Source organism: Ochotona curzoniae, unplaced genomic scaffold, assembly GCF_017591425.1.
Source record: "Ochotona curzoniae isolate NIBS_2020 unplaced genomic scaffold, NIBS_Ocur_1.0 contig_2754, whole genome shotgun sequence".
NCBI lineage: Eukaryota > Metazoa > Chordata > Mammalia > Lagomorpha > Ochotonidae > Ochotona > Ochotona curzoniae.
This window is the reverse complement of record NW_024465582.1, coordinates 24,630,375-24,646,842: the sequence shown is the minus strand read 5'-3', so window position 1 is coordinate 24,646,842 and position 16,468 is coordinate 24,630,375. Positions and strand designations below refer to the sequence as shown.

Genomic DNA, 16,468 nt, shown 5'->3' with positions numbered 1-16,468 from the left:
TTTTTTCCTTTAACCTGACAATTGACTGCAAGTCTTGGTTTTATTGTTTTGGAAAAGCTGAATGTGTTAGTTTAGGAGCATGCTCCCGATGTATGTATGTAAGTATGTATGTGTGCAAATTATAGCTAAGATTGTATTCTTTCTTGGTATGTTTCAGATGAGCTAATTCTTGGTTTTGGTTGTTTGTGTTTGCTTCACTATGGTGGTGTGCCTTGCGAATTAGAAAAGGGAGACTTCATGGAGTATGTATTGCTTAGACAAACATACTGAAAACCAGAATGGCTTTATGTAAAAAAATACCACTTGGGCCCGGCGGCGTGGTCTAGTGGCTAAAGTCCTCGCCTTGAACGCGCCGGGATCCCATATGGGCGCAGGTTCTAAACCCGGCAGCTCCACTTCCCATCCAGCTCCCTGCCTGTGGCCTGGGAAAGCATTCGAAGATGGCCCAAAGCCTTGGGATCCTGTACACGCATGGGAGACCCAGAATAGCTCCTGGCACCTGGCTTCAGATCGGCGCAGCTCCAGCCGTTGCAGGTCACTTGGGGAGTGAATCATCAGATGGAAGATTTTCCTGTCTCTCCTCCTCTCTGTATATCTGACTTTGTAAGAAAGAAATAAATACATCTTTAAAAAAAATCCCACTTATACATCTTTAGGGACTTTATGTCTATGTTTGTAGTGACAAACAATGACCTGCCCTGCCAAATGGTTTTTGCTTTCAGTGAACAGCAACAAGGTGCTGCCTATGCCAGGAAGTGTTTTTCCACTAAAGTGGAAAGGAAAGCAAGAATCTGCAAGTAAGAACGTAAGCGTTCTCAGACACCTGCTTCCTATAGCTACACAGCCAGCCTACTTCTTCTTCCACGTAGAAATTTATTACTAAAAGTGGTCTAGCAGCTAAAGTCCTTTCCTTGCATGCACCGGGATCCTAAATGGGCACAGGTTCTAATCCCAGTAGCCTGGCTTCCCATCCAGCTCCCTGCTTGGGGCCTGGAGAAGCAGTTGAGGATGGCCCCAAGCCTTGGTACCCTGCACCCGAGTGAAAGACCTGGAGGAGGCTCCTGGCTTCTGGCTTCAGATTAGGTTAACTCCAACCATGGCGGCTGCTTGGGGAGTGAACAAATGGACAGAATATCTTCCTCTCTGTCTCTGCTCCTCTGTATATCTGACTTTGCAATAAAAATAAAATCTTTTTTTAAAAAAAGTATGAAAGGGTGCAAGGACCACATGCAGTAGTGTAGGAAAACCAAATATTAAGCAACAATGCACAAGTGAGCATAGAGCAAACCATATTTGCTCAAGACAGACAAGGGCAAATTTTCTTCTACTGGCTTTTTCCTGCCCTTTGCTTGGGTTCAGGTTCTTGGACAGTCTCAAGATTCTAGCAGAAAAGATCTTTGAAGTTAGACGATGAACACTTGCTATTCAATTTTTTGTCCTTAAGTTATTCATTAGATAAGGTCTATCTACTGTCTGTTAGTCCACAGCACAAGATGTATGGTGGATACTTCCTTTTTTTTTTTTTTTTTTTTTTTTTTGCCATCCTGCAAATGGGTGCTCTGCTGTTGGGGGCAATCCCCAAAGAACCTGGAATTAGAACTCCTTCCTTCTGTTACTGAAAGTAACTGCTGAAGCAACTAGCTTGGTTCCAGCTGCCTGGCAGCCAGGGCCTCTGTGCAGCCAAGCCAGGTTTGGCCAGTCTGGCAGTGCAGCTCGGTGTTCCGTTGCACTGAGCTGGAACTGTCTGAGATTATGCTCAAGGTAGCAGTGAAGTTTGGTTCTGGGTGGCAAATAGTCTAAGTGGTGATTCCTGAACTAAAAGGGGTTGTAGTTACGTCACCTTGGGCTGTCTTCATTCTTGTGGTTCTTCAGCATTCTCATCAGTTCTGTGAGTTATCAATAATCTGCAACAGATCCCTTCCCTGTGGTTTGCAATCAGAGTCCTGTCTGACACAAGAGAAGGAGGACGCCTTTAAAAAATACGCTTGAGATACTCAAGTGTCATATTTTCCTATTAGCTTGAAAACTCCTTTGAGGGTCGGGTGCTTTATTTAACAACAGCAAGGAGTTGCTGATACTCAGATGTCACCACACTGATACCTGGGTTGAATGTTTCATATCCATGGAGTCCTCTTAATATCTTTATCAATCTAGTCCATGGTACTTGTACTATGTATATAAGACAGGTTGTAAATTCAAAGCACATAATTTAAGACATTTGTGCCTGTATAAATTTTCTGGAATAAAACAAAGCAAATGCTAAACACGTAAATTAAGTCCACATGCTACTTCTAATCTTTTTAAGGAACAGAGGGTTATTTCAGTTGCTATTTCATTTTGATAAGTGATTTGTGGGTGCTGAAAGAAATCAGTTTGTGCCTTATTGACGACCCTCAGTAAATCTGCCATTACTAATCTGCGGGCTCAGTTTTTGCTCGCCAAGTTTGACAGTAGTTGGAAGGTGCCTCTTTAATGAAACACACCTTTAAATAACTCTCAGATTAATTCCAGCTTTTAAAGTGGGAAGATGACTGGAACTAGCACGGCTGCCAGCTCAGCTGTGGATCTGAAATATCCAGCTGTGCCCTGCCTGCCTCTCTCGTCACCAATAACAGACTTTGCAATCAGAATCTGTCTGGCACGTGTGTTGATGTGTGAGGCGAGATAACATCTCGCTCCCTGCACTGGCTCCTCAGCGCTAGACCTTAGTAAACATTTGTCCTTGTCAGCAGTTAGAGCAGTGTGATTTGAGGCTGCACAAGGATCACGGATATTTTGCTTCTGTCTGGGTCTGTCTGAAGATTGATATTAGAAGAGAATTGATTTATCTGTTAGTATCAGCCAGTAATATGTAAAAGCTGTTGCTTTTTTAAAAGGGTTTTCCCCTCTCAAGGGAAGAAAAAAGTCCAATAATTATCTTCCTTTACATCATGTTATTATCTCTTTTAATTGTTTTTGTTATATGAAACCAAAAGGACTGACTGCCTGTGTGTTATTAGTCATGATTGTTATTTGGTGTTATTATATTACTTTTTAAAAAAATTTTTTTAATTTATTTTTATTTTGAATTCTGAATTATGTGGTACAATTTCGTATAGGCTGGGATTCCCCCACAAACTCCCACCCCCCGACAGATTATATGAAGTTTTTGACCAGATAAATGATAGAGCAGTTTAATAGAGGAATCCTGATTAGTAGTCACAAAAATCAGTTTTCTTTGCAGAAACCTGCTTTTTAAGGTTTTTTTTTTCAAGTTTTTAAGCACTCTTTTTTTAAAGCATTGTTTTAAGTGAAAAAAATTGTACAATAGAAGTCTCTAAAGTATGGTTTTTATTTAATTGAACAGCAGAAACAGAGTTCTTCCATGTAGGGGTCTACTCCACAAATGGCTGCAAATGTCCCAGGCTGAGCTAAGTTGAAGTCGGAAGCCCAGAACTCAGTCTGTGTCCCCAATGTGGGGGTCAGGGACCCAAGTACTTGAGCCCTTGCCTGCTGCCTCCCAGGGTGCACATTAGCAGGATGCTGGAATCAGCAGCGGAGCTGGGACTTAAACAGGAGATGAGGGGCATTCCAAGTGGAACGTTAACCATGGCACCGAGTGCCTTCCCTGATAGTATAAATGTTGACAGTGATAATACATGTAGATTATTGAGTGCTTGATGTACAGTGCCCCATTTGCTGCTTCCTTCTTTGCAGTCCTGTGAGATGATGCTCAAATAGGAGCTCTTAGTGAGGTATTGTGTCCTGATCCCTAGGATTTGATTTCAGTCTTAGCTGACTTTGTTCTTGATGGTGGCCATGTCCTACCAGCTGGCAGACACAAGTCAAGTACTCTGAGTCTGTCTGTGGAGTCCAAATAGTGTCTCTGTGGAAGTGCTGCACTCTAGCAGGGGAAGATGGACGGTAAACCAACCTCATTCCGCGGAATGCTGAGTGTTGCAAAAGTGGAATGCAAAAGTGGAATAGAAAAAGTGCTGAGGAAGTTTGAAGAAAGCCATGTAAGTCAGACCGAGGGTCCCAGAAGTCTTCCTGGAAGAAATGATCTTTGCGCTGAATTTTGAGTGATGTTTAGGAGCCAGCCAGAGGAAGATTTGATAGCATGGAGAGAAAAGAACACGGATCAGAACCACACAGAGAAAAAAAAAAAAAAAAGAACCACACAGAGGTCTGCGCAAAGGGTGTGAGTGCTGTGCAGGTGGTGGGAAAATAGTGACAAGAATTATTGCCATTTACAATTCATGTGTCAAATCTTGTTTTAGCTGCTTTACATACATTTTAAATAATCTCCATAATGACTACTGGAGACCAGAAGTGAGAGGGAAAGCTAGATTGTTGTAAAAGAGCCTTGTCTGCTTAGATAAGGAAGTTAGACTTTATCCTGACAGTTATAGGTAGCCATGGAAAGAGTTTGCTTGTATTTTTTAAGTTTTATTTATCTGAAATAGACAAAGGTGGGTGTTTGGGAAGAGGGAGCAAGGGAGAAAAGGAAGATGTGAGAGAGAAAACGAGAGAATCTTCTGTCCTTTAATTCATTCCCCAAAATGCCTAGAGGAGCTGGACCTGGAACAGGTCAAAACCACCAACTTGGAGCTCAGCCCAAGTCCCCCATGTGGATGACAGGTACCTACCTACGAGCCACCCCCTGTTACTGCCCAGGGTGCACAGTAGCAGGATATTCGATGAGAAGCAAGGCTGGGACTCCACCCTAGGCACTCCAACGTGGGGATGTAGACATCTCGAGGATCAGTGGATCACAGTGTCTGTCCGAGGCCTGTGGAGAGCTGAAGTCATGGAATTTGTGTGATTTGTTTTAGAAGAGTACTTTAGAGTATTTTGAAGGCAGAGTTGAAGACAAGACCCGAGTGGACAGCACCAATTAGGGCAGCAGGCAGAGTAGTTGTCCAGGGGCCGGTGTGTCTTCTGCATAGGCTTTAGTGCCAGGGAAGAACATGGAAAGGGTAGAAACAGAGCTGGGCAAGTCACTGGAATTGGAGACCAACAGAATATATGAGCCTGAACAAAAGACAGTTGGGTGGGAGAAAATACAAAGATTTCTCCAGACAGGAAGGGTAAGAGAAACTATTTTAGTTTGATTTGTGTTATTTTCTTCTTGCTGGTCACAAAGCTCCCTAACTCCAGATTAGTAACCATTAGGAGTGGGGAGGTCTTTCCTGGGGACTTCCCAAGTGATGCATTGATTCAATGGAAATGCTACCTTGGAGGCACTCCCTTTTGCCTCTCCCTCTGCCCTCACTTTTCCCAAGTTGGTAAAATATAAGGACAAGAGTTTTTAAGTGTTTGCCTTTTGTGCCCTACTTTCTATTAGAAATGTTGTATTCAGATAATAATAAAAAGTTTAATGTAAAATGTATTTATTTCTGTTTGACTTTAGCTGGATTTATATTTCTTGGCTCATTAGGAGAAAGATCAACCATAGTCAGAAGTGACCTGGGTAAAGCTCTGTTTTGGATATGTTGATAAATATGGTCCATAAAGCCATAAACAGTCATGCCTGGGCATTCCATGGCTGATTTTATTGGGTAATTCAGTTATGATAACAAAATGAAATTTAAAATTAGATTTCCCATGTAGCCATTACAAGAATTACATTTTAAAAGCAAGAAAGACATACTACATTTCTACTTAGCTGCTTTTTTGAGTGTTTTAGTTATATATATCTATATAGGTAGGTAGATGTATATATATATATATATACAAGCTATTTCTCTGATCTGTTTCATACATGAGTAGACAGAAAATTCTGAATAGCTAGGAAAGTCTGAGGAGCTTGAATGAGCTCTTTAAATCTCCTGGTCAGGTACAGGTCCTCACTTTTTAAGCCTCTCGTCCTAGGCCCGCTGAATGCCTGGTCTGGGAGCCACGTGGGCCCCGGGCTGCTTCAGTACAGCGGCACTCTCTTCCATTCAGTCTCAGATGTCTGCCTCTCTGCAAAGCCGTGAGGCCAATGTCTGTAGCTGCTAAGCATGAAATCCCCTGCTTCTGTTTGTTTCTTTTGTTGCCACAAGTTAATAGGGACAGAGACAGGAGACAGCCCAGAACAAAGCCGAAATAATGGAGTATTTCACCCCAAAAGGGAATGTGGATTGAGAAATACAAAGGGTAAGGCAAAGACAGACTTAGCGTCCCGAGGCAGTGTGATGTATTGGCCAGGAGCCCCAGCCCTGGGACAGTCCCTGGCCACAGCCTTCATCTGCCAGCTCCATGCAGCCCACACGGGTACAGGGTCTGACCCATCCTCTGTGAGAACAACTCAGTGCGTGTCCCTCTGGGGTCTGAAAGAGCAAAAGGATTTTTCACCTCCAAAAGGAAAGTTTTCTGCTAGGGGTGGCTCTGAAAGTCAAGAGCACAGCTGACCCTATCTGTGCCCTGCTGCTTGTTTATGTTGCTGTAGGTGCCATTGTGAACTGACGCTCATTCTGTTCACTGCTCTGCAGGAACTGCTGGTCCCCCAGGACAGCGAGCTGCAGTTCACTCTGGCTTGACTTAGGAGTGGGAGAGGGCATGCTTATGACGCATCACGTCCACCTGTATTTGCACAAGACCCACTTTATTCGTGTAGTTTTTTTCTCATACTCTATCCCAACATATTGTATTTAGTGTTTGCTTCATTATTTAGTTTCATATGATCTGATTTGCATATATATTTTAGGGGGGATGGGAAGTTGAGGACTATTTCAATAGCGGTTTAGAATCTGAAATCTCACAGCCAGCATGGGCTTCTCTTTAGAGACAAGCTTTGTCCTTTTCAGAGGACAAAGAAAAAGGGTTAAACCAACGAAGCCAGCAGTGTGAGAGAAGCCAGCAGTCCTTCAGTGCTCAGTGGTCTTCCACCCCAGCCAATCTACTGTCCTCATTCCCTACTGCCTCATTCCACCCAGTGGAAACCCTGAGGACACAGTTTTTTTCCCAGGTCCCTTGAGGGAAGGAGAAAGTCCAGGGTCCCTTAGCCTGTAGTGAAAGCTTCACATTGGAGTTCTGTATGCATATTTCCATCGGCTAATGATTTTTACAGTTAGGGAAAATTATAAAAAAAAAAAAAACAACCATGAAGCATAGCATGAACTGCAGGGCTGGCAGTGTAGACACAGGAACAAAGAATGGAAGAAAGCCTCTTGAGACACGTAGCTAGGTACAGATAAATCAGCAAGGTCAAGCCTGGTGTGGTCCTCCTGTGCCAGGAATCACTGTTCAGTTAACACAGGCAAACCTCCTCTAAAGTGTGTGCCTCCTCCTCTCACCCACCCCCTACCACAGCCCAGTTCTCACATTCTATTCTCTGCAGATGTGGCAGGCCCTAGAGTTCAGAGCAGGCCCGCTCACGTGCCAGCCTGGCCACTTCAGAGCTCGCTAGTGCATGTTCTTTATGTGTGTTGTCACTCGGCACAGAATGGTACGGAAGTCCCTTGTGTGTGACACACCCTCAGAAGTCAGAGCTTTACCCATCTGGTCGCTCAGGGAGCATCTCCGAGGCCACGCTACCAGGGTTTAAATGTTGCTCCACATAGGCAAGTTACCTAACCTTTTTTTTTTTTTAAGATTTATTTTATTTTGAAAGGCAAATTAGAGAGAGAAAAGGAGAGACACATACAGGGGACTTCTATTCACTGGTTCATTCCCCAAATGGTCACATTGGCTAGGGTTGGGCAGGCTGAAACCAGGAGCCAGGAGCTTCTTTTGGGTCTCCCATGTATGTCAGAGGCCTAAACACTTGAGTCATCCTCTGCTGTTTTTCCCAAGTGCTTTAGCAGAGAGCTGGACCAAAGTGGAGCAGGTTGTTTTATTCACACCAATGCCTATATGGGATGCTGGCACTGTAAGCAGTGACTTAACTTGCTATGCTACAGTGCCAGCCCTAAGTTACTTAACTTTTTGAGTCTGTTCCCTTGTCTGAAGATGGGACTCTTACAGCACTTTTCTTCTGTAGTTCTTCCGGGGCATAAGCCAATTTATGCCTATAAAGCTCTTACATCCGGTTGTCCATGGGATTGCATTGACTTACTGGAAGGGACACTCACCTGTCCTCTATCTCTGACAGAGCTCCAGTGGCTATTGCAGACGCTGTAACGGCTTGTATATTAAGATGCATGTTATGTTGGGTTCCATTTCTGAAAGGCAGACACATATTTGACTAGTGTGGTATATATTTGAAAAGTGTTTTTTTCTGTTAGATCATTTTTGATATTTCAGCATTGCTTCTTTTATTTATGGCACGTTTTTAAGGCTAGAAGATACTTGTAGAAACTGCTTGCCTTTTGGAAACATCTCTGCTTGTTTGAGAGAGTGGCTGAGAATCAGAGCATACAGGTATCTATGGTTTGGAAGGTAAACCATATGAGAGAGCAATCTTTTCAGAGTTAGGAGTGACTTCCGTCCTCCTAGATGCCAGTTGGCAGGTGTGCTGTTAACCTAACGAGTGATAGTTGCAGGCGAGGCTGGGCCCACTCTTGGGCTGGTTATCTCTGGTTGTGGCCCACGTGGTGTCATCTGCTATACTGAAACAAGGCGGAAAGCGTGTGGAGCATGGCCAGTGACGTGTGCCTGTGGGGAAGTCCTGAAACGGACTGGGGAACAGTGTCCAATAACTCCACAGAGCTTCAATCAGCTTGAAGGCATGCTCAGAATAAAATCCTGCATTCATGATGAAAAACAGAGCATCAATTGAAACAAATGGCATGTCCCAAAAGGCTGGGAATTTAGCAACACAGGATGGTAGGAAATACTGGCAGTACATGGGCCAGTGCCAGAATGGGTGGATTTTTTGACCAAGACTCTTTTCTAGAAATATGTACTTGTAAACCTCCCTCTGTTGTGTTTTGGTGCCTGGCCACCCTAGGTAGCTGTCAAATTAAGCTTTTTGAAGCAATCATAGGACCAAGAATGAATTCCTGACTTTGGGGTTCTGTATGTATATTTCCATCAGCTAATGAATCTTACAGTTATGGGGAAAAAAACCCAACCCACATGTGGCATAGCATTAACTGCAGGGCTGGAAGTGTAGACACAGAACCAAAGAGCAGAAGAAAGGATTAGTGCTGCCTCTGGGGGGAATTGGGGAAGAATTCCCAGAGGAGGCACCGCCTAAGCAGAACTTTGAATAAAAGTCTGCGGCGGAGGAAAGAGACAGCCGGGTCTTTCATTGCAAGCGTGCAGAACCAGGGCTGCTCGGCAGCATTCAGCTCCGACTGTGTGAATGATGTGGAGGCTGGCTGGATTCATTAAGGTAGAAACGTAGAGGGAAATGAGATGTACACTTAAAGGCTTAATTAGTGCTTTACAGCGTTGACTTGGTGAGCGCTCATTCACCAAGCCCCTCCTGTGTACAGAGCTCCGCCAGACCTGCCGAATGTCTGGCACCATCCCCAACAGACAGGGGGACATTTTCAGATGATTTTGCTGTCTGGGTGTTCGGCCACCAGAATGAAGGCAGCAAGTCCTCATTCCATTTCCCCTCGAGATGATGTTTTATCTCTTGCTTTTACTCCTAATACATAGGAGCCCCCTCTTTTCCCTTTTTTAAAATATCCTAAAGGATTTTGCTTCTGCTTTTTTTACCATGTCTGTTAAATATCACATAGTTACCAAAGTTTACATGTCAGCCATTACCATCTTTACCCTCTCCCAACACCTTGACATGTTGTTCTCTCATGTACAACTTTGAGGGCACCTGTGGGCATATCCTTGGAAAAACATGTTTTGTCCTGATAGAATATTGCAGGTAAACTGCTGGGGTTCTTTTGTTGTTGTTGTTATTTGTTTGTGTGTTTGTTTTTAAAAAACAAGTCATCACTGGTCCTGTGTAAAACAAAAAAGACTTGTAAACTGAAGTCATCTTGATTGCCCGCCCAGAGGGTGTAGTTAGAGTTCATACTGGCTCTGTTCTGGCATTCCTGCTGCCAGTGAGAGCTGGTGGCCATACTTCTTTGGTGTATTGGTTGAACTGGGAAAGGCTGGAGCACTCGGAGGCCACTGTAGGCGAAGGGTCAGGGAGGTGCTACCTTCTGCATTGCGTACTGCCAGAGCCTTGCCTGGGCAGCCAGCTGTCACTGTAAGATACCTGGGGAAGATGAGCATCACACTTACAGTTACTGACCCATTAGGCACTTTTCTTAGGAGTGTGTGGCCTTGAAGCCCTGCCTCCCCCATCCTCCTGCAGAAGGGAGACTGCAGATAGTACTGAAACGTGACTAGTTAATCACGGGAAGCTGGAGCCCAGGGCTTGGTTTATGGGGCTTGAGCAGAGCTATACAATGCCTTAGTGTCTGGCCTGGGAATGCAGCCTGAGTTTGCGGCTTGCTGTCAGGGCTGCCGACAGCATTGTGTTGCTCATTGTACAGCGGTGAAAAGGGCTTACCCTTAACAATGCGGGAGCTGCTGTAGGAGACACGCACAATGAACTTTGGTACAGTATAGTCTAGAGGCCAAAGTGAGTAATTTTAAGTAAATTGACTATAAGATCCAAAGCTTCATTAAGTTTTAAAACAAAAAGCCAATGCAAACTGTACAGCTTTTAGGATTTGGCTCCAAATGCATGCACTGTCCTCCCCCATTTAAAGTAGCGTTCTGTTAAAAGTTTTATTTCACTTGCTCAAAATCGGGCACAATTCCTGTTAGCCAGGGGGTTTATTTATTGGTTTGTTATCTTTTTGAAACATGTATTTCAGAGACACTTGGATTTTTTTCCCCCAGATTCCCTCTTGGGATAACTGTCTAGCTAGCCTTCACGTTCCCAGATACATTTATTTCCTTCCCTTGTAACCAGTGGTTCTCTCTCTCTCTCTGTGTATGTATGTGGGGTTTGTTTTATTTATATTTGGTTTGAGTTCTTTCAGAACAGTTGGGACTGCAGAGTCTGGAATTTAGATGGGTGTTAGGGGATTGGGGGAAGGATGTCATGTTTTGTTGTTACACTCTTTGATTATAGCTGCGAGAGTAGGGAGGAAGAGGAGAGAGTGGAATCAAAAGTCACTGCTAGGACCTGGCTAAAGTCCTTACCTTGCATGCACCAGGATCCCATATGGGTGCCAATTCTAATCCTGACAGCCCCACTTTCCACCTAGCTCGCTACCTGTGGCCCGAGAAAGAAGTTGAGGACAGCCCAAAGCCTGGGCAGATCTGGAAGGAAGCTCCTGGCTTCAGATCGACTCAGCTTCGTCCATTGCAGCCACTTGGGGAGTGAATCATCGGATGGAAAATCTTCCTCTCTATCTGTCCTCCTTTCTGTATATCTGACTTTCCAATAAAAATAAATGAATCTTTTTTTAAAAATGTTGTTGCTAAATTGTTCTGATGGCAGCAGTTTTCCCAGGGGACTTGGAGTCTGTGTGCAGGTGATTCGGCCCTGTTGCATGCTTCCACCCTGGAATTCAGAAAAGACATGGAAATGACTCTTGGGGAACTTTTGGCCAAATTGGTGATGCTGATGTAGAAATCATCTAAGCAAGGAGAAACGGCAGTCAGCCACATGTCATTTCGTTCTGTGGGCTGGGATAGCTGTGCCTGTCCCATGGGGTGGGCAGTTCTGAGGATTCTGGCAAAGCTCTTGCTGAGAATGGGGTCTCCTGGGAAGGAAGAGAATTTTTTCCCTAGTACCCTCAACGAAGTCCAGAGTAGCCCAGCAAGAGAAAACGGTGAGACCAATGGTGCCAGTCGTTGCTGAATGTGGAAGACCTTGAAGCTGAGCAATTGTGCATTGTGGTATAGTACAGTTACTGGACAGCCAGTGACTATCTTTAAGACAGAGACTTGGTTCTGAGGAAGACTCATCCTAAGGCTGGGAAATTTGCTTTTCCATGGATAAGAAGGAATTCGTGGAGCAGATGGTTAGCCTGGCTGTTAAGACATCCATATCCTATATTAGACAAACTGGGCCCGGTCCCAGACTTTGGCTCCTAACCCCTGCAGGCCCCAGGGGAGGGGAGCCAGAGTGTAGGGCAGCAGTGATAGATCACGTGTTCCTGTCGTGTGTGGTGGAGGCCTGCATTACATTCCTGCCTACCGGCTTCAACCCCAGCCCAGTTGCAGCTGTTGGGGGCGTACGCTGTGAGCCAGCAATGGATGCTGTCTGTCTCTGCCTGTCTTGAGCTCACTCCCTGTCTCTTTTTGTCTTCCTACCTCTCAAACAAAACATATCCAAGAAACAGTTGCAAAATGCCCAACAAGATGAGCCAGACTTCATGAAAATCTGGGATGGGGTGTGTTGGCATCTAGAAGGTTGCTTTTAGTTGTGGTCATTAATCTTGTCAGAGGAGACATAATGGAACTAAAGTAAGGTCAAAGAAGAGCGACTAATATGATGAAGGCGTGGGAGGGGTGGCTATCTGAAGGCAGACTGGAATAATGAGGACTCCGTGCAAGCTTGAAAGGCTGAGAGGAAATATGATTTGAACTTAATAAACCCAGGAAGAATATGGATCATAGAATTGTCTAGCAGAAGTAGACGGGACCTCTTAAAAACTCAGGAAAATGCAGCGGATGACAAAAGGAAGCTCTAATCCACTGAGAAAGTAAATTCCTTCACTTCAGAACCACTCTTCTTGGAACTAGGCTAGTTTCCAACCTTGTGGTCAAGGGGAAAAAATATCAAAGGTTTCTCTTATTTTGACATTATTTTCCTGAAGTGTGGGAGGCCCAGACAGAGCACAAAACAATCCTGTTAGCATCTTTGTATGTTGTGTATTATGCATCTTTTAGGAAAGGATTATTTAAAAGGCAGAATGACACTGAGAATCGATCTTCCATTCACTAGTTCCTTGTCCAGATGCCTGCCACAGCCAGGGCTGGGTCACATCCAGGAAACAGAGACTTGACCCAGGTCTCCCCTTGTAGATGACATAGCTCTGATTTCTTGGGCTGTCATCACTGCCTCCCAGGTGTGTAAGCAGGAAGCTTAGATCAGCTGCACAAAGTTGCCTGGACTTGAAAAAGCAGGCACTTGGATGTGGAATGCAGGAGTGTCCCGTGTTGCGGCTCAAGCTACTGCAGCACAGCATCAGTCTCTCCGTTAGGCTTTTGAAGAGACAATGCATGTTCATTTTGCATTCAGCAATGAGTGACTGAGGGTGTCTTCTGTGCCCTGCTCTCTATCGGGCACTGAATATCCTGGATAAAGATGGACAGACCTGGGTGGCACAGAGTGGTGAGGAATAAGAAACTGTAGTTGTCTTGAGATGCCATCAAAAGAGCCAGGACCGCTTGGCCTGAGTTGCCTACACTGTCTCAGGATTTGAGCACACCAGAAGATGTGGGAGATCTAAAAGCTAATTGCAGTTGGCAGAAACTCAAAGTTAAGGAAGAAGGGACTTAGTCAGCAGGCCAGTGGTGGGGAGGGGGTGCTTGAGAGGAAGAGGCCGGGCCTCAAGGATGATGGGGTGGACTGCAGTGGGTCGTGGAGGCCTTATTGACCATGGGAAGGGCTCAGGTCCAGCAAAAGGGGTTCTCCTGGCTAAATTAGATTTGACCAGATGTTCTTTTCTCAAGCATGTAGTCACTGTGGTTGCTATGTGAACAGAGAGGGCAGGAGTGTATGTGTTGGCAGCATTGAAAAAATGTGATGGTACCCTGGGTGTGCTGGCCTGTGTGGGAGACAGGCACCCAGATGCTAGAGAGAGTTCAGAGCTATTTCAGTTGACTTGGCTTTATGGGTTACTGTGTGTGAGGAATGAGGTTGAGAATAAACCTTGCGGAATAAACATGTTTGTGACGTGTGCAAACTGTACTACCATGCCTAGTAACCAGCAGTAACTTGACCTGAAGTGGAATCAAACAAAGACTGAGGAGACATTGCTCTGTGTGAGTGCTGTAAGTCCAGAAGAAAGGAGTTTTCCCAAAGACTCACTCCAATTCATGAGTCGTTGTCCTTTTCCTACTCAACTCATAAAGCATTGATGGGACTGGAGGTAGAGATGGAGGCTTGGTCAGAGCCAGTTAGAGGCGAACATTAAGACCCTTCCCCTATAAATACTGTGTGTTACTGCAGAACAAGGAATTTTCCCTATGTGACCACAGAATAGTTATTAAATTCTGAAGATGTAGCCTGACACCACCCCGTAGGCAGCCTATACCTTGTGTTTCGATAGAATGACTTACGGCGTTTTCCTCTTGGGATCCAGAATTCAATCCATGGTGCATCACCTTCTGGACTATGTCTTGACTCTTTATCCCAGGACTGTGCTTTGGCCTTTCTTGGGCTTTTAAGTCATTGGTATTTTAGAGAGTAGACTGATGTCTTACAGGGAATGCATGTCAGATTGACTTTATCTGCTTTGCTCATGCTGAGATTGAGGTTGTGTGTTGTTGGCCACACTGTTGTGTGCACACCACTGCACCTGTTGAGGTGGATAGGAAGGCCAAAAGGTGGATAGTAGGTATGGGCATGAGGATGGTGACTTTGGCATCTTGGTCCATGTGATATACTTGGATTTCCTCACCCTAACATGAACTGTTTTCCTCCTTACCATAGGTTATTTCCCCCTTACCATACGTTATTTGTTCATGTTGGTGTTGTCAAGCTAAATATCAAGATCCGTTTCCCCAGGGTTATTTAAAATAATCCCATTTCTCTCTTGTCTTTGCAGTGTTTTAGAGCACTGTGCTGCAAGGGACCTCCACCCGCACGCCCCGAGTATGACCTGGTTTGCATAGGCCTCACGGGCTCTGGCAAGACCAGTCTGCTGTCAAAGCTGTGCAGTGAGAGCGCCGAAAACATCGTGTCCACCACAGGTGGGTCCCACACCCTGCTCGGGCCCTTCCTTAAGATTTTTTTTTTTAATTGTTAAGTCAGGTTTATAGAGATAAGGAAAAACAGAGAAAGATGAAAGATCCCCAAGTGGCTGTAATGGCCAGAGCTCAGCCAACCTGAAGCCTCTAAACCTGTAACTTCCTCCAGGTCTCCCATGTGGGTCCCAGGGTTTGGACCATCCTCTACCACTTTCCCAGGCCACAAGTAGGGAGCTGATGAGAAGTGGAGCAGCTGGGACATGAAGCAGAGCTCCATATAGGAGATAGGGGATTGCCCATTGAGCCATCTCACCAGCCCCTGTCCCATCCACCGCCTCCCAACCCCTTTCTCTTTCTTACTGCCAGCACTCTCATTTTATGTGCTGTGGGTGTGATCCTTCTCCTCTCTTCCTGCTCCTCTCCCCATAATTTGTCCTTGAATGCTTCAACCAATGTGTTTGTTTTCTCTTTAAATACCCCCCAACACTGTTGCCAAGCAAGGTATGAGGAAGCTTTCATAGCTATTAATGACTGTATCCTGAATCCCTCTGGCTGGTTATTTCTGGGTCATAGAGGAAGTGAGGTTCAGGGAAGGGCTGACACAAATAAATCCTGAAATCTGGAGCTCTGGCAAGGGGAAGTCACCTCGGGAGCACAGGTACAGTGTTCCCCACAATGTTACAGGAGCCTGCCCTCGGCCACGCGCACCCCTGGCAGCAGCAGCACTGCTGTGGCCTGGGCCCTCCGTCCTCACTGCTCGGCCCCTGGATGCCAGGACGGGAGACTCTGGAGCAGCTCTCCCATGTTGTTTTCTTGATTTTCCCACGAAAAGTCAGTCTAGGACAGTGCTTCTCACGCAAGGGACATTTGGCTCCCTCCAACCCAGGAGATATTTGGCAATGTCCGGAGACATTTTGGCGGGCAGGGTGCTGCTGGCTTCGAGTGGGTAGAGGTCAGTCATGCTGGTAATCCCCTTGCAATGCACAGGGCAGCCCCACAACAAAGGATTATCGGGTTCCAAGTGTTGTCAGTGCCCAAGTTGGGAAACCTTGGCCTAGGGCTCTTGTCACTCCACAAGTGCCTCCTGTTTCTTTTCTCATAATGAGGCAGGAAAGAAGAGTCTAAGTGAAAGAAGATAATAGAAGGACAGTTGTAGGAGATGAAGAGCAGAGCTACCATGGGAGGAGAGCTGATAAAAGAGTGGGGTGAGACGTCTGGGAAAGTTGAAGGGTTTGTTTTTCAGGCAGGATCTTTGTTGGGTACTTACTGTGTCCTGGGTCTAAGAGATGATCTTAGCATTTTGGAAATCCTGATCTACTGGCCACATAAACATACAGTTCATGTTCAGCAATACACAGAGAAGAGGGTGTGACCAATGTTGCCTGGAACAGGGCAAGAGAAACATGCATGGTGTGGTTTTCCACATTGCCTGGGAAGTTGATAGAGTACACTTGGCAGATAAATAGGAATAAGAGAGTAGAATGGAAAAAGAAAGGGATTTTTTAGGGCAGGAGAAAGTTGGTGGAAGGCAGCTGGTGGTGAAACAATGCAGTATGTGCTGGGAGGCACATTTTCCTATGAATGCAATGTTAGCTCACACAGAGTGTATGGAAACTCATCTGAAGAGCTAGGTGGTGGCCAGATCTTGGCAGACTTTTCACAGCAGGCTTCAGAGTTTGAGCTTTGCCTGTAGATTGTGCAGCCAGTTGAGAGAATTTGCAGCAAGGAAACT

At 45.3% G+C, this 16,468-nt stretch overlaps 1 protein-coding gene across 2 annotated transcripts in view; it reads left to right on the top strand.

Annotated features, from left to right (window-relative positions):
• Nucleotides 1-16,468, top strand: part of ARL15 (ADP ribosylation factor like GTPase 15) — a 399,440-nt gene that overhangs the window by 116,365 nt on the left and 266,607 nt on the right. For both annotated transcript variants that reach the window (XM_040977531.1, XM_040977532.1), the window contains exon 2: nt 14,595-14,739. In XM_040977531.1, coding sequence (XP_040833465.1) covers nt 14,595-14,739 — 145 coding nt within the window. The remainder of the gene's footprint in view (nt 1-14,594; nt 14,740-16,468) is intronic.